A 24295-nucleotide genomic window follows, 5' to 3' on the forward strand; every position below is an offset into this window, starting at 1 on the left:
AAAAACTCATGGCCCTTTCTAGCCACGTTAAAATATACTGACTATAAACACATACTTGGTTATGATCTCAGCAATACCCTTTTCTTACATCTCTGTCAACAGGCATGTGGGAGCTCGCCCCAGCGATTGGAACCGCTTCCTGATCACTTCTGGAAGCCCCAATGACATGATCAGTGCCTGTCCTTTTGAAACTGGGCCTCCTGCATAATCACAACAACATTTCACATTCTTTCCAATTTCTTCTCATAGTTCTTTCGGGGTCGCGTCCTGCAATGAGTCATGCACTGACTTTAGCATGTCCTTTATCATCTCACAGGTCACGTGAATCCATAATTCCAGGTGGTGCGTCCCGTTGTTCACACCATACCTTATCACACTCTCAGAAATAGGACATCCCAGGGAAACTCACTATGCAAAAGACTCTGCTCATCCAAGGACTCAGTACAGCTCGCAACCGCCTAGAACTTCTAAATACCACCTTCACAACTCCCAATCCCACAAACAGGAGGACAGCAAAGTCACAAATGTATAAATAACCTAAAGCACAATCAGATACGATATCAAAACACCCCATACACTTGTCCCCAGAAACAATAATGGACATCCACTATAATTAACAGAAACCCCATAGTAAATGAGCCATCCCTAACAGTTGTCCTCTTACAACGAACTATCCGCCTCCTGCTTTCAGAAACACACAACAACGCCTCCATAAAGCCGAATTCAAAATACAGCTAATAAAACCGCCCAAAAAAAAAAAGCCGAAAAAACACCAAAACCCATTATTCTTCGTAACCCAAAAACACATATCGAACCCAACAATAATTCCAATGACATCTTTCGATAATCACCAAAACTAACCATGTAATCGATCCCGATACCACTTACATGATGCTACTGATAACCTTACTCCCCAATGTGCTACTTAGCACAATTAACATGACAATTTAATTATGCTGCCCCCCCCCCTCTGTGTAATAAAGGATCCTTAGTGTTCCGCACCCTCCCTGCAATGAACAAACTGTTCCTCAAGGCTGTTACTCTATCTCAAGCTAGCTTTGGTCCTGAGAACGAAACATGACAGGTGAGCTGAACCACAGCCACTGAAGCCTTTGTACCTGCCCCTTCTACCACTAAAAGCCCATCCATACTCAACCTCCAAACACAACTTAACAACATCAATCACACCATAAACGGACACGCGAAAAACACAAAATGAAAACAGCCTCTTACGAAAAACCCCCCCCAACCCGAAGACAACCGTACCCAATTGCCATCCCAATAAACGCCGCGTCTCGACCAACCAGCCGACCAAAAACACCAAAACCGACCCAAAGAACAAACATCAAACGGAACAGATCACCTATTTTAATAAATCGACCCCCCGAAAAAAATTCGATAACCTGATTATTCTAAACCCACCACTGTAACCACTAAATGCATTCTTAGGCATGATCAAAAATGGAGGACCATTTTGAACATTGACAGAAGAGACATGTCCTGCAAAAGCAGGAGGAGTCTGTCAACCTGTCTCGGGTCCAACAATACCACTGCAGAAATAAAAACATACGCTGGACTGAACATGCCCAGAGTTACCCAACCAAAGCTGCCATCCACACTAAGGAACAAACCATCAAGTGAGAGTGACTTGACTGTCCTGGCGTTACGTGCTGGGGAAACTGCTGGGAATTGTCAGTACACTGTGGCCCCAGACGCTATCTACTGACAGGCGATCACAACGTAGTGTGAACGCATCACAGCCCCAGAATGCCTCACCCAGGTGCATCCACACTGAGGAACTGGTCCAGTTTGGCACTGCTCAGTGCTGGGAATCCTGGGAATGTAGTCTATTGTGGCCTCAGACCTCTGAACCGACAACGTCTCAGAGGCCCCATACCAGCACAAAGCCAAACAAAAGCTGCTCCCGCCGTCAAAAACTCTTTGGAGGACTGCCGTTAAATGTGTATGCTTCCTACACGGGTCCGGAAGCCCGCAACCAACAGCCACAACTCTACGTCCAATGACTGAGCGCAGCTTTGGTGCAGCTTCCAGACTCTAGGACGCATGCACTCAATTAACACAGCAATACCATCACAAGTGACCCGAAGCAGCTTTATCTTTTGCATCTGTATGGGCATGTCCCCAAACACTAGCATTCCCAAGATCCCCTACCCATTGAGTTAAAGACAGTCTCACAAAGTGGTTTATTACTCCTGCAGGTGTGAGAGAGATTAGAAGGCTCGGAGGATTCATTCATAACTCAAAAAGGAGGATATCTTGCCTCCAAACCACACCTGCTTGACTGCAGGGCTCAGTGCTGGGAATCCTGGGAATGTAGTTCATTTGCACCAGAGCTCTCTAAACAGAGAAGCTAAATGCTCACAGACACCAGAAATTCCAGCAGCATTGAGCCCTGGCAGTCAACAAGTTAGAAAAAAAAAAATACACAGGGCAAAATAAAATATGACAATGGCCACACCCAAATCAACTCATCATCAATCCATTGCCATCGGTGCCCAAAAGGAAAATGGCCCCTCCCCTGCTGCTACCATTGCTGGGAGACCAAACAGAGGAGGAAAGCTCCCTTTTCTTGAGTCTGGCAACCTCCTGTGCCCCCCAACAACGCCTCACAGATAACTCCCCAAACGTTGGCCAAAAACTCACCCCACCAATCCCCCCACACAAAATCATCCCAATCCCACAAACCAAAAACAATAAAACAACCCCAAAAAAAAAAATTCATATTCACACCCTCAAAAATTACACATTAAAACCAACCACCAAAATCACACCCAAAGGCTACTGAAAAGTACCCATTTTGGATGTGAAAGTCACATAAGATTGGACAACACTGCGGCCCGGATCAAGAGACAAAAACCCCTAGTGGTGCAAAAACCCGGAATGTCCAGACCGGCAGGCGGTATCCTGGCTAACACACTAGTCTTGCACTAGGCCTAATTGACCTGAAGGCCAGGACTTCCCCATCACTGATGTTACTAAATATATATTAATTATACAGTAGCCCATTGGTATCTGCTGGGGTTTTTTCCAGGACCCCTGTGGACTAACAAAAATTGTGGCATGCTCAAAGTCCCAATTTAATACAGAACCATAGGCGGGATACAAACCGCCGCTTTGCGGCTTCCCCCGCCGGCGCAATTGCTCCGCGAGGGAAGCCGACAGCATCCAAAAACCGCGCGGCTCCTGCAGCGGAAGCAAAAAAGAAGCCTCCATTTCGGAGCTTCTTCCTGCGCGCACGGATGACGTAGCGAAGCGCCAAGGGCGCATTCAGCTACGTCATTAGCGCGACGACACGTCTGGACGCTAGCGTCCCAGACGTAAAGATGGACGCCGGCCACTGTAGAAAGGGCCGCGCCATCTTTACGTATGTATACGTACATAGGGTTACGGGGGTGCGGAAGCACCGCCCCTTCCTAAACCCTAGTACGTACAAAACTACTATATGCGGTGGTAATCCCCGCCATACGTAACCAATGGGCCCCCTTATACTGAAATGGCAAAATCAAGGTTGGTTTTTGGAATATATACATAACATTTCAAACTGTGGATGTGAACATAATTTCAAGCTGACTGTAGGTGCCAGTAACTCTGAAACTACCATTATTTCAAACAACACAAATTGTGTAGTTGCTAATTAGATCACATCACCAGTGTTGAAATGACTGACTTTCAGCTTGTTTTTGAGCCCAACTCAGAATGCTGATCGTAACATTTTAATGTTCTAAATGGCTAGGAACCTACTCCTCACATATGAATCTTTCAGCGTGTTGAATCATCCACAGAGATCTTTCTTCAGCTTTCCACATTTTAAATGAAGTAGGTGATGGTGAGACCGGACTTTTTTATGTGTGTCTTCATCATAAGAATTCTTCCTGTTGCAGGTTTGCCTGACACCAGGTTTTCTGCATCAAGAGTTATGATGACTTTTTAGTTTTTCTCAATATTAATTTGTTTTAATGTTGGAGATCTATTTGCTTACTGAAGCCTTGATTGTGGTAGTACTGTATGCCTTCTGTTAGGCGGCTTTTAAAAGTCTTGTTGACTAGAAAGTGTGATGCTAAATCAGTGTGGCTCACTTACAGTACAAAAATAGAATGTAATGCATTTATGTGCTTATGCAAAAAAATAAAATAAAAAGAGAGGGGAAAAATTATAAATGTCCAAATTTTTCGGAATATATATATGTATTGTGATGTGTGCGGCCAAAATGTTGTTGAGGCAGTATGTTAGTGTAACAGGCCATGCACTGGCAATTTTTAAAGCCACCTCTTCCAAAATGCCTCATCTCTAAAGTCACCCCCCCCACCTGACATGTAGAAATACACAGTTCAAAACCATCATCATCATCATCCAGCCCCATGTGATTATCACTGCCACCTCCTTTTCACCTTTATCATCTTCATGCACCTGCAGCCTTCTCAGCTTGCCATTGTTTCCATTGACTCACACTGGTGGAGCAAACAGGTTTCCAGCTTCTCTCTTTGTATGTTTTCATGTATAAAATGTAGGTATTGTGGTTTAGAGGGGTTTCTCAGTGGTCTTGTATCCAGTTAACCAACAAATAGTTCCACAGTTACTCTCAAACAACCATCATTTATCTTTTCTTAAAATAATTAATCGTCGCTTAGAAAGGATGAACTGGAACAACAACCATTAAAACAACAGTAATGTTTAGCATATGTATAATACTTTAGTGTGTGAAGCATTTTACATGCAGTTTCTACAACTACCCTGTCAAATCCTAAGTTTGACAAAGGTCAGATTTATCTCTTCTGCTTCACACACTGTCAAATGACACAGATATATGGATAGATCGTAATATAATCTCATATTTCCCCCCTATTTCAGGGTATATGCAGTGTACAATTCAGTAAAGGGATCTTGTTCAGAACCTGTTAGCTTCACCACTCACAGCTGTGCTCCGGATTGCCCATTCCCACCCAAACCTTCACACAGGACCAAAAATTCCTTGACTTTGCAGTGGAAGGTAAGCCACATAAAAATAGACAAGCCTATATTATGCTTCTAACAAAATTCCTTGAGAACTATTTTGAGTATAACTAAACAAAGTAACTAAAGTAATGTTTTGGGCTGAGTAGATATTTCCCACAGAGGCCAGTAAAGGCCACCATCTGATCACGAGGCAGTTTTCTGTTTCTTCTTCACACTCCTCCTTTGAAGCAGATGTGGAAAAACCTGTTGCATTTACCCCTACAAGGAGCATGATCCAGCAAACAAGAGATGCTGGGTACTTCTCTTCCCAAACAGCTATTTCAAGCGGAAGTCTGAAGGCTGAACTACATGCCAAATTAAATATATGCCATACAATTTTAAGATTTTTTTCTGTTTTGCTTTCTAATAAAAGTGTGCAGTCCTGCATGCATATGAGACTCAGATCAGTCTCATTCTTATTCAGGACAGCTGGAGAAGAAGAGTGATGTAAAGTCAGACAAAGGAAATTCAGATGATTTTTTGGTGTACTGTATTCAGTAATTTAGTACAGAGCAATTGGAGTAAGCGGATAATGAATAGGAATGAGTGACATGATTCCTTTCAAGAGGTGAAAAGTAATAAGTGAAGTTGGGGTAGGCCCAAACCTTTCCACCAAAGTATAAATCCTTTGTCAAAGTTGGGAACAGGCTTCAGATGCTAGACTGGGCACATCTCTTTCCTAATGCTAGGAGGGCCTTCTCTTGTAGAGCTTCATGAGGAACTTTCTCCCAAGGGCTTCTTTCATTTCCACATTTTTTTAAACAGAAGTCTGGTTTAATTATGTTTTAGCTTGTATTGATAGTTTCTTTTTTTAGTTGTACTGTGTTTTTAAATGGTGAAAACCACTTTGATTTCCATGCTGAGAGGGGATCTGACAGATGGGCAGCATATAAATAAGGTAAAATAAAATAAATAGTGATTCTGTTGCCTCTGAGGCAATTTTTTGTAGCCCTTTTCTCTTAGAAGCTGAAGCTGTTTGGAACCACAGTATAAACTATCAAAAAAGAGGTTTTGGTGATGAGTAATGTGGCCCTAATCAGGCAGGTTTTATACTTCTTGCACAGTATTTCTTTTCAGTGGCCACTACACAACTGGAGAGACATGTGGGGTAGGTGTCAGGTTTGCTTCACTTTCCCACAAAAGCATGTATATGATAACTATAGAAGGGTAAGTGCAGATCTATTTAGACTTGTAGCTATAAGAATGTCCAAGGTCTTGACTTTTGTAAACTTCTTGCCAACTTCTTTCCCACCTTTGTTTTGTTTTGTTTTCCATATGCAGGCCCCAGCTGACAATGGTTCAAAAATCACCAGCTACCGTTTAGAGTGGGATGAGGTAAGTGATGATTAATCACCTTTTAAAATTCTCATCTTGTGTTCCATCCATAAATCTCTTGTACAGTGAAACAAATTGTCTTCCAAATATGGGAGAATTAAATTGTGTAAATGTAGTGCCCTTCATTGCTACACAGTTATAACATGGTGTTGCCACTTTAACCACCATGGCTTCATCATATGGAATCCTGGAATTTGCAGTTTATAGAGGTGTCATTACCATTCTATGCCAGGAAACTCATCTCTCCAAAATACAAACTCCAGAATTCCATATGATGCAGTCATGGAAGTTAAAGGGGCCTCACAGTGCTGTAATTGGGTTCATAGTCACGCTTTGGTTTTGCACTGTATAAACATTTTTGACCAGATTAAAGCATAAATATAGTTCAGAAACAATATACTGTACCATCAAATTGATTATGTGTTGATTATTAAATTAAGCAAAATGTTAACTGAAGTGAGGCTGACATAAAGTCTTGGTTTACTGAATTGGAAATATAGTATACCTATTATACTGTGCTTATGTTAGTCTCTAAATCCATTACAATCTGGTTTCAGGCCTGACTATGAAACAGAGACAGCTTTGGTGGATGACCTACAGTGCCATCAATATGTGGATTACACTCAGTTCTAGAACTCCTTTCCACCCCAACCCAAGGAGGCTGTCTAGGTCCTAAACCAGTGTCTCTCATCAATAATGGACTGGATGTGGGCAAACAAATTGAAATTTAATCCAGAGAAAACAGAGGTGCTCTCAATCAGCTGGAAGACAGATCAGGATTTTCCCCCAATTTTATTCTCTATTATCAGTCCTAACCTTTTGTTTAAATTATGTAGCTGAGAATAACAAAAGAGTAACAACCAGTGCAACAGGCAATGTAGCAAGTTTTTTTCAATACTTTAATGAGAAAACTAATATCAGATCAAAGGAAATAAGAATCCAGGCAGTGTGAAACCTTTTTACCGTGTATGGCTTCCTTTTATTGCATATTCCAAGCAAAATCCAGCAATTTACTGTTTCTGAGCAAATGCAAACCTTTGGAACAATGCTCACTATCACTCAGCAAGCTTAACAGAGGAAATAGATGTATGATAAGTGCTCTAAGTGTACAATTTTCTTCTTTTTCATCTTCTTGCTAATCATAATTGTTACCATCAATATCACCTGGTTATGTTTGTAAAGCAGAGATGTGCTTTGAATAATGAATTGTTAATGTCAACTTGTTGAATGAATTGTTTGTATTTTTTAACATTCAATAAATATAACAATATATATATATATATATATATATATATATATATGAGATAGTGAGTTCAATGGGCTAATTTTGAAACACAGTAACAAGAAACTGAACAAACTACTTTTTCTAAAGCAGTTTTCCAAGTTCTGTATTAGATAATAGATCTTCTGCCAAACAGGGCTCTATGACAATTCACTTGAACTTCATTCATAACATTACCACCATTTAGAATGTTGCCTGATTATAAAGCAGTTGGTTTAAATATGACATAAAATTGGAAGAAGAATGTTCAAAACACAAAATTCTGTAAAATATATAAGGCTCATCAGCTTGCTTCAAAAATTTTCTGCAAAGCAGCAGATACTCAAGCTTCTGTTATTTTGAGAACAGGGAGATTTCCAAGCAATTAATGCTTAGTTAATTAGAAATATCAGATGGCTTTTGATGTGTTTGCCAGTGGAACATGAAATATTATCTGCTGTGAGACATTTAAAGTAGCAGCCAGTTGAAACTTAGCTTTAGAAATATGAAATGCCAGTTCAGGTAACAAGTGTATCTGTGTCTGGATTGAAGATCGTCATCTATGAAAGGCAGTTGAACCTTAAGCAGATAGCTCTAATTGTTGTAAGGAAATTAGAAGCTGTTTTATCTCTATGTTGGGCAACAGAAAATGCATGATTGCATTTTGCTATGAATTTGCATATGAGCCATTTAATTATAGGTTTTTTAAATTATTTTATCATTTTTGAGTTAAAGTTGTACACCTGTATATTTGTTCTGATCTTTTATTAAGTTATGCCACCACTCCATTACATGTTGCAAGTGTTTAAAAAGAACATTTATTTTCTTAAAAGGTTTTGCATATAAAATATCAGCACCTTGTTAGGAGGGGGTCTAGAGGAGGTCTATACTCCTAATCTGGAAAAAGGAACAGATAATTTTGTCCATTCAGGGTCACATCAATGTCTTAGGACTAGAAGGGGGTGGCAACAGAATGTTAAGAAGCAGAATGATAAGAATGATAAGAAGCTGTCTTTAAGCTGCCTGTTACTTGAATTCTTGGCTTCAGGAGCCAGGCAGGTACCTCAAAGCCAAGAGGCGTGGGAAGGGTGGCTTAGAATATCTCCTGATATTCATGGATTACGTGGTTCAGAGCTACTTCTGTTCTCTTCCTGCCACTACCCCTCTCCCAATTTGTGCAAACAGGAAGATGGTCAAACTGTGCCAAGAGCAGTCAATTTAGTGAGTGGTTTGGTCCAGTGGGATACCAGTCATAAAGAGCTGTGCATGTGCATTCAAATATGATGGTGAGCAGTTGCTGAAAAGCTGGAGTCCAGGCCATGTTCTTGCCTTGGAATTCAAAAAAGTCATTTTCATGAATTTGAATAAAGTATATGCTTTCTCCTTTCAGGGAAAAAGAAGCAATATTTTCAGAGAATGTTATGATGGAAGCCAGAAACATTACAAGGTGATGAAGCTCTGTCCAGCTGTGGGTTACACGTTTCGATTAGCAGCTCGGAATGACATGGGCATTAGGTAAAGTGTCACTTCTGATTGTTACTGTGGCTCAGCAGTGAAGGCTGTGTGTGTGTTTTAACATGAACCTGAATTTTTAATTTAAAATTGAGCTAATATTACTGGATCTGACAAAAGACCTGTCTAGTTCAGTATCCTGTTTCTCACAGTGGGGGGATTTGTGGTTTCAGAGATATTTTGCTCAATGAGGGAATGCACATGCATTTGAGCCTAAATTCATAGTAGACTGTGGGAAAGCATCAGGTGAGAATAAATGACATTTCCAACACAAAACAAACCAATGTTCATCTGTCAGGAAACTAATTCTTAAAGCAGAATCTTGAGAATTGTGCAGCCTTTCAGATGTTGAACTGCAACTGTCAATGAAAATTTGTAGGATTTTGGCTGATTTTAATAAAATTATTTGGTGAATTCTGAGGGATTTCGGGAACCATTTGGAGAATTTTGACTGATTTTAATAAAAAAGTAGAAATAACATATTATTAACAGTTAAAGTAATAGAGTATTTAATAATAATAATGGAAACTGTTAATTGTAGAAAATTGTCATTAGAATTAATGTTAACAATAATATGCTATCTTTAATACTAATTGCAAGCTCTGATCTGCCTAATACCTTGCTTGTATGATTTTAAATACATTGGGCCCTTGGTTTCTGCTGGTGTTTGGTTCTAGGACCTACCATAGATACCAAAATCTGTGGATGCTCAAGTCCCATTATATACACTGGTGTAGTAAAATGGTGTCCCTTATATAAAATGGCAAAATCAAGTTTGTTTTTTTGTTTTTTTGTTTTGTTTTTTGTGTTTTGTTTTGTTTTGTTTTTGTTTTTTGAATTTTGGGGGTGTGAACTGTGGTTGGTTGAATCTGTTGCTGCAGAATCCATGAATATTGAGGAACAACCGTATAATGTGGAACATATATATGCACAGTGTGCATATAGTAAATAAAGAGGTTAGTTAAAGTAAAATGCAGCCAAGGCATTCTCCATTTTACATTGGATTCTACAGACCTTGTGTAATGAAAATCTTTTGTTTCTTCTGTTACTTCACAGTGGCTTTAGCCAAGAAGTGGTATGTTACACATCAGGGAATATTCCTCAGATGCCTTCTGCTCCAAGACTTGTCCGAGCAGGAGTCACATGGATCACCCTACAGTGGAATAAAGCAGAGGGCTGCACGCCAGAAGAAGTGACTACATACACTTTGGAGATTCAGGAGGATGACAATGTAAGTTCTGAATTAATAAAGACATATCTAAAAATGTCTTGGGCTAAGGGGCCTAGAGAGTTCATCCCTCCCTCCTCCCATATTTAATTATCTTCCCACGAAGTTGAGATCAACAGACAAAGAACTTACCATCATATTAGATGTATACACTATTTCTCCTCATCTCCATTCCCTGGCTAACCACCTTTTACATCTTGTGTACATTTGCCTGTTTTAATATCCATTGAGGCAAAAGCTCCTGTCTTGCTTGAATAAAGATGAGGCTGCAGATTGGAGTTTGGATCCTGTTTATTACTGGTCAGTCTCCAGATGAAAAAACTTGAAGTTCTTATATGACTTTTCATAACTTACAGAAGCACTGTCCAAATCCATAGCAAAGAAAGATTTAACTTAGATTTCTTCTCACTTACTATATCTAACATCTGAACCTATCCTATCCATCATATGCACTGAGATAAAGTGCAGTACTTCAGCATTTCTATAAAACTTTGACTATATAAGCCTTCTTGCTGTGAGAACATGGAACTATATTATTGGAAGAGGCCCAGAATAATTCTGGAAGACATCCTATTCGATGGTGATAGAGCATAAGTATATGTACAAAGATTTCAGGGCAAAATGTAATAAAATCACTCTAAATTGTTTGGCCAGTATGAACCAGTAAATACAATACAAATTGTATCACTGGTATATTTCCCCCTCCTTTCATAATATACTGTATTGTCAGTGCCTTGATTCAGCCTTGTTTCCATACTTGCTATTATATCAGCTCTTGTTATTGAGCCACACAAATGGTATATTCCACAGTTATTATTTTCTCCCCCATATCCCCCCAAATATTCTATCGTGCTTCATTGCCATGGCAAAACACAGTCTGTTATGTGCTTGGTGAATAGGTGGAAGCATCTCTCACAGTGAGGGATGCTGTCTTTCCAATTTCCCTTTCTTAACAGAAGAGGGAGCCTGTTTACTTCTCAAAGTAAAGGAACACACTTAAAATCTATGCCGTAGGTTTGGATAAGAGCCTAACCTTATGGTACACATACAGATTCCATACATCAGAGAGCAGAAGTTTAGGTTTGGATGGTGTTACAGGTTTTAGCAGGAAAACAAGCAACAGGAGTCCAGAAGGAAAATAAAATACAGGGCAGTTTTGAGAGACAGTGTCAGATTTTAATTTAGTGTTCTGGAGCTGCAAGCATCAGTCTTCCAGGGTTTTCCCCTTATAAAGGTCACTCAGCTGGCTCCCTTGGAACACTAAACAACAGTTTGGCAGTCCACAACCAAGCCTGGGTCCACACATTCCTTTCTTATCCCCTGCTCAGTCTATTCCTCATGCATTAATGCATTAATGTCATACTGTGCTGGTAGAGGTGGGGAGGATCAGAACCACAAAATCCTGCAGTAAATTTGGAAAGAGAAAATTTTGACTGCAAATGGACTGCATAATACAAGACCAACTTCTCTAATCATATCTTCGAAAAGTTAATTTTGTGGACATAAATTCCTAGAACCTCCAACCAGCATGGTGGTAACCATGATGACTAAGGGATTCTTGTAGTTGCAGTGCAAAAAAGGTAACTTTTCCAAACTGCTTCTGATGCCCTGAATGGCAATGATACTTGGCAATATGTTACTGTTAGTGTTTTTTCTAAACTCATACTGTTTCATTAACTTGTTGCCTTATTTATGCTTCAGGATAGTGTGTTTCATCCAAAGTACACTGGAGAAGACCAAACCTGTACTGTGAAAAATCTTAAAAGAAGCACACAATATAAATTTAGGGTAGGTTTTCACTTCTTTTTCACACTACTATCAGCTTTGGGAGAACTCAGAGCATTATATTGCTATTTCACAGACTTTATATTATATACTGTGGGAAAGAATGGAAGAGGAGATGAAATGTAGTTGCAGTTTTAACTACTAGGTATGTTTTGCTGTCAGTGTCTAGTTATGCCCTAAAAGTATTCTCAAAGTAATAATCAGATAGTTTGCAAACAAGCATTAGTTAACAATGATTCAACTGGCTAAAAAAAATCCCCAAATTAAAAAGTAAGAGCCTAGGGCTACTCTTCCTCCATATAAAATCAATAGTTTAGTATAGAGTTTTTGGCATGAAAAATTCAAGTGCAGTACAGAGAGATATTTTATTGGCTCAAAATATTAATAAGGATAGCTTCATGCATATACCATGGGATCTTTTAAAAAGAGGTTGTTTATCAACATTTCATTTTTTGTTTTATTTTTTGTCAATTACTTGCTTGATCACTTAATTTTCCATATATTTCCAAGGTCTCAATGTAGCTATATGCCTTTTTGAGATACTGAAACAAGCTTAAGATAACTAGTAAGAGGTTGGCCAGTTTATTCTGTGTAGAAGTGCAGCGCTAAAATAGAAAATAATACATATCGCAACAATCTTTTTCCAATGTGATATATGCCATTTTCTGTCTGCCATGCTTTTCTTCATTCTATGAATGGAAAGCAGGCTAGCCCAAAGCAAATGAATAAAGAGACATGTTCTATCTTACATCATAAATGAATAGACTCAAAATTTAGTCCGCTAGGATATTCTATCACTAACCTTAAAGTAGCCTTTGTGAACCAAAGAAATGTATATGGCAGTTCAGAGAGCAAGAGTGAGAGTGACGGTTGAGTTCATTAGGAAGTTGCAGTCTATTACTGCAACTGAAGTTGGAGTACTGAAGAAAATCAATGAAGAAAGTTCAAAGATAAGTTCACAATTTAGCATTAAAAAAACAGAAATAAAGACCATAGGTGATTTACATAACTTTAAAGCAGATGACAGCATTGAAACAGTTCAAGATTGTCCATACCATAGCTCAGTCATGAATCAGACTAGAGTCTGCAGTCAAGAAATCAGAAGATGACAAGGACTTGAAAGGGCAGCTATGAAGGAGCTAATCAAGATCCTAAAGTGTCAAGATATAGAATTGAATACTAAAGGTAGGATTGTCCATGGCATTGTATTTTCCATTTCTATGTATGGTTGTGAAAGCTGGACAATGAAGAAAGCTGGTAGAATCAAATCAACTCATTTGAAATATGCTGGAGAAGAGTTCTATGAATACTGGGGGGCTACTAAAAAGACCAGTAAATGGGTCCCAGAGCAAATCAAGCCTGAACTCTCCCTTTGTTGACATTATTCATTTAATTTCATATGTAAGTTTAGTATCTTGACAGAAAGAAGCACCACATCTTTTTTTCAGAGGTTATGCTGATCCTGAAATGTGTATGCAAAGACTAAATTAGAGTCACGTGTGTTTGTGTGTACACATATACTTATTTAAGCAGGCACCGTGATAGCAGCTACAAGGCTGGCTTTTGGTGTCAAGAAATAAGCGTGGCTACACTAGAAAAATAGGTGTTTGTGGAGGGGAAACTAGAAAAGACAGCTATAAACTGCAGTGTGTATGTGTGTAAAATATTAAAATGCATGTTTACCTTGTGTTTGATGCAGAAATACATTGCTGAAATAGAAACAAGTCAACAAATCTTTTTTTTCAGTGTGGTATATGCCATCTTCTTTCTGACATTTCCTCTGCATTCTACATATGGAAAACAGGCCAGACTTGATGCAAAAGAATAAAGGAGTATATGAGGGTTTGGGAAAGGTATACAGCCCATGGACTGAATTTTTCCATACCTGGCCTACCTTGGCACATGACCCTTCAAAAGACTCATGCACATTGAATACATGAAAGGGCTGGTGTAAATATCTTCAGACTTTATTCTGTTAGTAGAGAGGCTTCTTGAGGAAATGTTTGTGTATTCCTGGAACCTGCAAACAAATACAGCATGTGATTCAAAAGGGGGAAGGGATTAATGTATTTGAGCTCTTCCTCATACACATCCTGTTCAAGTGATACAATTGTAGGTTTCTTAAAATTCCTTTGTATAATACAACTTGGCAAATGAACATACAGATAATCATGTTCATTTTTTTCACAGCTAATTGCCTCCAACGTAGAAGGGAAGAGTAGTCCTAGTGATGTTTTGGTCTGTACCACAAGCCCTGACAGGCCAGGGCCTCCCAACAGGCTTGTTATTAAAGGGCCAATAACATCTCATGGCTTCAGTGTGAAATGGGGTAAGCACTTTTGCATTTCTAGGATTTGTCATTCATCTTAGACCTTAGAAGCCAAAAGGATATCTGTAGTACAAGAAGGCACTATGGAAGTGGTTCCTTACATTCTCCATTCCACTTGAAAATTTCTTCTATAGTGTGTGTGTGTGTGTGTGTGAATGTGCAGGGAGAAGGTGGGTATGAATGGAGCAGAAGTCATGTAAGGTGCAACTAGAATAGTCTAAGAGAGAAACCATGTTTTGAAGAGGGCACGATTCCCCATTTGGCTATGAAAATCCACTGGATGACATTGAGCGAATGACACACTTCAGCCCCAGAAAAGCCTGTGATAGGGTCACCTACAGTCTCCCTAGGTCAGAAACAGCTTGGACACAACAACAACAACAACAACAACATGTATAACTCTTAGGGTAAGAACTGAAGCAGTATTGAGCTTCATCTCATCTCCACAATGTACACACAAGAGTTTTATGTTTGTTCATTTAAAATTAATTTGTTACATTTGTGTTTTTAAACAAATCAAGAAGTAGTAGTTTAACCAAACGCATTCATTTTAATACAATTGCATCCAGCTCCCATAGGTTTATTGTGGTATTTCTGACTTTCGACTTCAGGGGGAAAAATATATGAAACATAGGATAGGTACAGGAGTGAACTAAGAAGGTCGTCATGCCTGTGATTCCCATAAAAGTCAGCAAGAAGTGAGCTTAATCAAATTAAGATGGAGTTATTGCCTCTCCTAAAAGATACCAAGGCCTGTTACACACTGCCAAAATAAAGCTGCTTTGGGTCTCTTTGGAGGTATGCTATTTAAATGATGCATGGGTCCTAAGAGTCCGGAGGCCGCGCCAAAGCCACACTCCATTCCTAAGCACTGGATGGCAGCATTGGCGCAGCTTCCAGATTCTTAGGATGCATGCAGCATTTAAACAGCATATCTCCAAAGAGACCCGAAGCAGCTTTATTTTGGCAATCTGTAACAGGCCCAACTCTTTTTCTTGTCCAAGTCCCACCTGTTTCCTTGGCTGTCAGATTGTATTTCAATGGAATCAGGTGGGTCATCTTTGGACCTGAGACTGATTCCAGTGGTGGAAAGAATCCAGTCCTGTTCAAAAAACAAATTTGTTTTTAATAAATTTTATTGATTTTAAAAACACGAACATTACACGAACAAATACACAATAAAACATATAACCACATATATTAGAAGCTTTACATACCAATGCATATACATGTAGTATTAATAAAACATAAAAACTTCCTGCTATCACAGTCCAACCTGTTTACTATCTCATTCTTAGGAAATTGTTAAGTCCTCAAATGTATTTCCCTTGTTCTTAATTTCGGTTCCTTATATCAAGATATCGTCAATTTTTATTTAAATCTCATTTTGCTAAGCAGGGGGATCCAATTTTCCTTTTGAGTTTCGCCTAGCCGCTGTAAGGCTCTTTACTATCTGAAAAGTAAAATAATAGGTTGACCAATGTAAAAATTAAATCATACTCCTTCTCCTTTGTCTGTACCGTTTATCTTGTTATCTTTACATCTATGACTTATCGACTCTTCTACCATACAACTATTTGTTTCTTTCATTTTTATTTCTTTACCAGTCTTTTCATATGCTAGTTGCCTGCTTTCCCAAATTGTTTTCTCTATATTCAAATACCTGTTTCCACTTCTCCAAAAAATTAGCCATTTTCCAGCGATGGAGAGAAGGCATCCTTGATGTATGGCTTAGAGCCTGTGGCTCGCTCTAGGTCAGGCAGGAAGTAGACAAAACTTTAGAGGCGTGTCCACAGGATAGGACTAACCCCCAAAGCAAGTTTCAGTTTCGTTTCTGCCTCTGCTCTGGTCAGACGCTTTCAGATCAGCTCTTCTGCTTTTCCTCCTCTATCTCTTTCAACAACAACAACTTTATTTCTCTCCTGCTCCTTTTGCCTCTGCCTCCTATCTGTCCCCTCTCCTGTCTCTTTGGACTGCCAGGGGACCAACAACGATGTCAGGGGCTGGGGATCAGGAGGACAGCCCAGGCATGTCCTGTGATTCCCTGAACTTGGCTAGAGAGCAACCCAGTCACTCTCTCAGCCCCTATGAAGACAAGGAGCCTGCTGCTAGGGCTGCCAGGGCCAGGTCGGAGGAGAGAGAACCCTCGTCTCCGAACCTACAGAGGCCCCACTGCACCCTCCAGCAAAAAGACCGGACCTGGGCCACATTGGAGGACTCAGAACAGGGTGTGAGTACTACCCCCCCCCCCCCCCGCTGCAAGCATTGCCACCGGAGCTCTCCTCCATAATCGCTTCCCTCATCTCCTTCCAAGCTGCAGCTTTATCTGGCCAACAGCCCTGTCCTGCAGCCCTTCCCCTCTCTCTGGGGATGACTGGCACCATTTCAGACCACCGGAGACAGCCTTCCCTCCCTACCTCTCAGCCAGCTCCAGCCCAGTGCATCCCTGCCTCTGCCCAGAGAGCCCCAACCAGGACAAGGTCTTCCTCTTCCTCCTCTCCAGTTGCCCGCTCCTCCCTGGATTCCATCCCTCCCTCTGAAAGGGGAAAATTCACCCCCAGAAAAACTGCCCTCAAGCCTCACAAAAAGGGTGGGAAAAGTCTCCCGGGCTCCTCTTCAGCTGCTGTTAAGACAAAAACTAAGTGACCAGCGCCACCTACTGGCCAACAACACAAATCAAAAAAGCCCAAAGCCTCCATTATTCTGCATTCTTCTGATGATGAGGATGATGCAGAGGACCTTTCAAACAAATTATCTCACAGTGAAGAGGGCTTACTCCCCTTGACGAATTATCTGTTGATGATGATGATGGAGAAGATCCCACACCCTCCTCCAGCAGGCTTTTCCCCCAAGAGGACTTTCAAATCCTGTTGAAAAAAGCAATAAAAACTCTTGAGTTGCCTATAAATGCTACCATCCCTCAAACTCAGGACACAGACCTTCCCCAGGGAAAGGGCGACTCCTTCCCAGAACCTGGGCCCCCTTCTATCGAGGTCCCCTTTACTTCAGATTTTTTGAAGGTTATTAGGGAAGAGTGGTCTAAGCCAGCCACAGCCAGACCAAATCCTCAATCATTCAAAGAAATTTATAACCTTCCCCAATCGGTCATGTCAAAGCTCCAAGTCCCCTTGGTTGATGCTCCCGTTGCAGCTTTGACCACGTCCGCGGTCTACTGCAAAGATGGAGACGATGCCCTAAAAAACCACCAAGACAAAAGAGCTGATTCGGCCTTAAGAAAATCATTTGACGCCTCCTCCACAGCCATCAGGGCTGCATCTACAGTCTCCATTCTCTCCAGGGCCGCTTTTACTTGGGCTAGAGACCTTATCCAAGAGGTACCTAAGGGCAACATTAAATTACGCCAGGGCATCAATAAACTTCTCAAGGTGTTGGCTTTTTCTTCTGATGCTTCTCTTGACATCATGCAACTGAGTGCCAGGGCTCAAGCAGCATCTGTCCCAGTAAGGAGACAGATTTGGCTAAAAAACTGGACGGTTGATGCCAAGTCCAAACAAAACCTCACCATGGCCCCCTTCAGTGGACAAAAACTATTTGGAGACTCACTCGAACCCATCCTCATAGAAACCAAGGACAAGAAAAAAGCCTTACCTTCACTACCCAAAAGAGATGAAAAGCAATCCTTTCGCCAGGGACAGGGTTCCTTTCGCTCATACAAAAACAGTAAGATCAGAACACATCAAGGGGACTCTAAATATGAGAGCCGACTGGCTCAGCAGACAGGACATAGACCAGTCAGAGTGGCAGCTACATCCCCAAGTCTTTCACATGGTGACACACAAGCTCGGAACGCCCCTGGTAGATCTCTTCGCATCACCCATAAACAATCAACTGCCACGCTTCTTCTCTCGGTTCCTAACTCAAGGAGCAGAACAAATGGACGCTCTACATGCCCCATGGCCAGACGGGACTCTATTTGCCTTCCCTCCAACGTCCATGATCAACAAGTGCCTAAAAAGGGCAAGAAAAGAAAGAGCGACAATAATTCTAATAGCCCCATACTGGCCAAGAAGACTATGGTTCTCAGAGATCCTGACAATAGCTCAGAGTCTCTCAAGCTCCCGCTTCGCCCAGACCTTCTATCCCAGGGTCAGTTTCACCATCCAGATCCAGCCTGGCTCAACCTTCATGCTTGGAGGTTGAATGCCAAAATATGATAAAAGAAGGGCTCACGTCTAGGGTGATAGACACCATCATCAATGCTAGACGACCTTCCACCAGACGAATATACGAATATTCTTTCAGATCATTTGCCCGTTGGTGTAAGCTAAACAAACTCAACCCACTCAAGGCATCTGTGAGCTCTCTACTTTCTTACCTCCAAGAAGGACTTGATAAAGGTCTTAAGCCCAACACTCTCAAAAGACAGCTCTCTGCCATCACTTCTGCTTTTCCTCAAAAACACGCTAACAAACTGTCCAACAACTACTATGTCAGAAGGTTTCTTCGAGCAGCCACTCTCATCTGACCTCCCACAGTATACAGATACCTTAACTGGGACCTACACAAGGTACTTTCGGCTCTTGCCAAAGCTCCGTTTGAACCACTAAAAGACATAGACTTAAAATTCCTTACCTGGAAGGTTCTATTCCTCACAGCCATCACCTCGGCCAAGAGAGTCTCAGAACTTGGCGCCCTGTCCATACGCAAAGAGCTCTGCGTGTTCAGAGAAGACTCTGTGTTGCTAAGACTAGATCCAACTTTTATAACCAAGATAAACTCTACATTACACAGGTCCCAAGATATCATCCTACCTTCTTTTTGCCCTCAACCCAAAAAAGACTTGGAAAAGACCTGGCATACACTGGATGTTCGGAGGGCTCTCTGCACTTATATTAATAGAACTAAAAGGTTCCGTTTGACTGACAGCCTTTTTGTCTCATTCCACAAAAATTCCATGGGCAAAAAGGTGTCCGTTTCTACACTTTCTCGATGGATCAGGTCCTGCATATCCATGTGTTATACAGATTCTGCAAAGCCTCTTCCTGGAACTGTTTTCGCTCATTCTACACGTAGTGCTTCAACCTCGGCGGCACTCTCCACTAATGCCTCTCTAGAAGAGATCTGCAGGGCAGCTACATGGTCCTCAACATCTATCTACCTTTGTCCGACATTACCGCCTGGACTCCTTCCAGTCATCTGAGGCGGCTTTTGGAAGAAGGGTACTACAGACTGTAGTACCTCATTAACTCAATCTCCTTCTACCCACCCTTATTTTTGGGGAGCTATGCCATATCCCATACATCAAGGATGCCTTCTCTCCATCGCTGGAAAAATAAACATTGGCTTACCTGGTGAGATGTTTGTTTTAAGCGATGGAGATGAAGGCATCCTCCCCTCCCTCTGATTGGTCTTGATCTCCTGGCACCCAGTTATTGAGGTCAACCATTAGTGTTTTTTCTCGTCCCGTTGGACGTTTACAGTTTTTTGGTTACTGGGTCTTTTTCAGATGCCCTAAAATTTGGTTCTTAGTTGTTTGAGAGTTCTTAGAAACCTTCCTTCTCTAGGCTATTACATTAACTGAAACTTGCTTTGGGGGTTAGTCCTATCCTGTGGACACGCCTCTAAAGTTTTGTCTACTTCCTGCCTGACCTAGAGCGAGCCACAGAGTCTAACCCATACATCAAGGATGCCTTCGTCTCCATCGCTTAAAACAAACATCTCACCAGGTAAGCCAATGTTTATTTTTTCCTTTCTCAATTTTCTTGACAGTTTATCTAACTCTATTATTTCCTGCAATTTCAATATCCATTCTTCCACTTTTGGAACAATTTTACTTTTCCAAGCTTTTGCATATACCATTCTTGCAACACATATCATATAGAATAGAACACAACCATATTTCTTTTCCAATTCATCATTAAGCATATTTAACAAATAAATTTCAGGTTTATTCTCTAAGTTTATATTTAATATTTTGTTAATTGTTTTACGAATGGTTCTCCAGAATCTTTTTGCTTTTTTACACCCCCACCAAATGTGAAATAGTTTCCCTCTCTTTTTCCCACACTTCCAGCATTTGCTGTCATGTTTTCCATAAATTTTACACAATTTCACAGGCGTGAGGTACCATCTATAATACAATGTATAACAAAAATTTTTTATATCTTGGCACAGGGTATATTTCATTATTTTAGTCCAAGATCTTTGCCATTGCTCCAGGTTCAATGGTCTCCCAATATCTTGTGCCCATTCAATCATATTTGTTTTGACTAATTCATTTTCAGTATAGTATTTCAAAAGGCATCTATATAACGCTAATATTGTTGCCCCTTTTTTGCCCAGATAATTTCTTCCAAATCTGATTTTTTATTTGTTATCCCCCTGTTTTTAAAGTCTTTTTTAAACTGTTCATTTAGTTGAAAATACATAAACCAGTTGTTTATCTTCCCTTATTTCTTTAGTTCCTCTAGTGATTTCATTTCCCATGTTGCTTGCTTTAGAGGTTTCAACAGATCTGTATATTTCAGCCATTTTTCATTTCTTAATGGATCAGTTTTTAAGAGTGCCTCATGGGGAGAACACCATATTGGAATTTTATTACAAATCAGCTTCTTGTATTTCATCCAAATTCTATAAATGGCTTTTCTAATAAGATGGTTTCTAAAATCCTTATTTGCCTTAACTTTATCGTAAAACAAGAAAGCATGCCACCCAAATCTTAAGTTTGAACCTTCCAATTTCAACAAGGGGGTTGTTTTTCAACTCTAGCCAATCTTTTAGCCAGATCATTCCACTAGCCTCATAGTATAGATTTAGATTTGGAAGTGCGAAACCTCCTCTGTCTACTGAGTCCTGCAAATATTTTAATCTTATGTTTGGTTTCTTCCCTTCCCACACAAAAGAATTTATATCTTTCTGCCATTTAGAGAAAACTGAATTGTTTTGGAAAATTGGGATACACTGGAAAAGAAATAATAATTTAGGGAGGATTGTCATTTTAACTGCCACTATCCTTCCCAATAGCGATAGTTTGATGTTCATCCAACTTTTCATTTCCTTTTTAATATTTGTCCAAGTTTTGTTATAATTAAATTTGAATAAATCTGTATTCTTTTTTGACAGTTCTATACCCAAATACTTCACCTTTTTATTTATTTGGAGACCAGAAATCTTTTTCAATTCCATGTCTTCTCCCTCTTTCATGTTTTTTGTTACAATTACAGTACTGTTTTTTCCTTATTCATTTTTAGACCTGATATCTTCCCAAATCTCTCTAGTTCCCTTTGTAGAACTGATATATCTTCTAATGGGTTGTTCAATGATACTAATAGGTCATCCGCAAACGCATGCAGTTTAAATTCGCTACCTTTTACTTTAACTCCTCTTATATTAACCTCCTTTCTTATATTATGCAATAACAATTCAAAAACCATAATAAACAAGAGGGGGGAAAGGGGGCAACCTTGTCTAGTTCCCTTTTGTATCTCAATGGGGTCTGTTCTTTCACTATTTACAATAATTTTTGCATGTTGTTTACAGTATATCGCCATAGTCCATTCCAAAAATTTCAGGCCCACTTCCAGCTTTTCCAGTGTCTGTTTTATCAGTGGCCACTGAACATTATCGAAAGCCTTCTCTATGTCCAAGAAAACTCGAGCAAGTTTTTTCACATTGTGGACCTCATAATGTTCTAAGATGTTTACCACATATCTAATATTATCTTTTAACTGCCTCTTTGGTAGAAACCCCCGTTGGTCCTCATGTATCCATTCATCCAGACACTTTCTTAGCTGCTTTGCTAATATAGAGGCAAAAATCTTATAGTCCACGTTTAGAAGAAAGATTGGTCTAAAGTTGGCTGGAGTTATGTGGTCTCATCCCTCTTTTGGAATCAAAGTGATGGTCGCTTCATCCCAAGTGGGGTAGTTCTCCAATCTTGATCTTATTCATTATTTGTTGCAGAGGTTCAGCTAAGGTGTCTACGAATTCTTTGTAATATTGGGCAGAGAACCCATCAGGCCCCGGTGCTTTTCCCGATTTTAATTATTTTTATGGCTTCTTTGGTTTCTTGAATTGTAATAGGTTGATCCAACAATTCTCTCTGTTGGGGTGTAAAAGGTGCAATAGTGGTGTTGTCTAAATATTCTTTTATATCTTTTACATCGTTATTTTTACTCTTATATAGGTCTCCATAATATTCCATGATCGTTTTTTTAATCTCTTTTTGGTCTGTGGTATAGTCTTCACCCTTTTTTTAGTTTATTTATCACCAACATTTCTTCCTTCTTCTTCAGTTGAAGGCCAACCATTTTCCAGCTTTATTTGCATGTTGGAATTGTCTTACTTTTGCAGCTTTCATTTTTTGTTCTAGCTCATGGGTGCCCAACTTGGAAGGAGGTAGGGGCCAAAATTAAGGTCGGCTAGGTTGTTTGGGCCACCAATAGATTTAGGACAGTGAAATGTAGGACATTTAGGGGAAATATAGGGCATTCAAGCAAAATGGAGGACACAACCAAATAAAAGCTGGAAGCATATAAATATAAATCCATACTTCTTAGCCATGCTCAAAATGGAAGATATTGTGGAATCCCTCCTCCTGAACAGGAAGACCAAGATGGGAGACATGTCCAGGAAAAGGAGGGAAAGTCTGGTCACACTACTAAGCGGCAGGCATCCCCTCCCTCCCTCCTTTCTTTTTTTCTTTCTTTCTTTCTTTCTTTCTTTTCTCCAATCTTTCTTTCTTCCTTTCCCTGCTCCCTCCCTCCTTTCTTTTTTTTACTTTTCTTCCTCCTATTCTGCCTCCTTTCTTTCTTTCTTTCTTTCTTTCTTTGTTTCCTCCCTCCCTTCCTTCCTTCCTTCTTTCTTTCTAGAGGAAGAGGGGGATGGGGAAAGAGACAAGGACATCTGCACGCTGCATTGTCTTCCTCCTCCTCTGCCGAGTCGTTCGCTTTTGAGTGGCCTGGGGGTTTTGTCAGGCGGGCATCCTCGCCGACTCAGCAGAAAAGGAGGAGGACAACACGCTGGGCAGGTGTCCTTGTCTCTTTCTCCCATCCTCTCTTGTCTTTTTCCCCCATCGCTGGGTGGGCAACCTTGTGAGGAGGGGGAGGACGGGGGTAAGAGACATGTCAGCCTGTCCACCACATTGTCCTCTTCTGCCAAGCCATTCATCTTTGAGTGGCAAGGCTGGTAAAAACCCCAAGCCACTCTAATGACACGGCAGAGGACAAGGAGGACAATGCAGTGGGTGGGTTGCCTTGTCTCTTTTCCTCTCCTCCTCCTCTTCTGCTGAGTTGCTAACCTTTGAGTGGCCTGGGGGCTTTGCCAGGCGGGCAGCCTTGCAAGGACGAGGATCCTGAATCCCAGGCCGCCTGGCAAAAAGGCACGGCAGTCTCCTCCTCCTGGGCCCCTTACCTTAATGAACCAAACCCCCGCCCTCTCTCGCTCTTTTGCTCTCTCGCTCCCTGCTCTCTCTAATTGCCCTCCCGGTTCTACTCTGCCGCTTGCCCTGCAAAAAGCTCCTCCCTCAGGGCCTCACTCCCTCTGGGGTGAGAGGAGCTGTAAGCCTGCCCTCAGCAAAAGCTCTTCTGGGAAGTCTGGGGGAAGACTCCATTGCTCCCATCCTCCAAAGCCCTGTGCAATCAGGGAGGACTCTGGAAGCCGGGACATCCTCTTCTTCCTGACTGTTTGGCCCTGGGCCTCCAGAAATCCTTTGGCGGGCCGCATCCAGCCCCTGGGCCCCGGGCACCCCTGTTCTAGCTCTTTAATCCACTTTTGCAAGATTTGCTGTTGGAGGCTTTTTATTTCTAATTGCAGCTTTTTATCCATTTGTCTTGTTTGCAATTCCAATTCTTTTTTCTTAATTTCTTGAGTT

At 40.7% G+C, this 24295-nt stretch overlaps 1 protein-coding gene across 1 annotated transcript in view; it reads left to right on the forward strand.

Moving 5' to 3' along the window:
• The window catches only part of FNDC3B (fibronectin type III domain containing 3B), a 435900-nt gene that overhangs the window by 316879 nt on the left and 94726 nt on the right, over window positions 1–24295 (forward strand). Inside the window, 6 exon segments of the mRNA XM_042458543.1 lie at window positions 4870–5008; window positions 6295–6348; window positions 9000–9124; window positions 10178–10352; window positions 12051–12137; window positions 14325–14463. Of these exon segments, the coding sequence (XP_042314477.1) occupies window positions 4870–5008; window positions 6295–6348; window positions 9000–9124; window positions 10178–10352; window positions 12051–12137; window positions 14325–14463 (719 nt within the window).

Source organism: Sceloporus undulatus, chromosome 3 (genome assembly GCF_019175285.1).
Source record: "Sceloporus undulatus isolate JIND9_A2432 ecotype Alabama chromosome 3, SceUnd_v1.1, whole genome shotgun sequence".
Classification (NCBI taxonomy): domain Eukaryota; kingdom Metazoa; phylum Chordata; class Lepidosauria; order Squamata; family Phrynosomatidae; genus Sceloporus; species Sceloporus undulatus.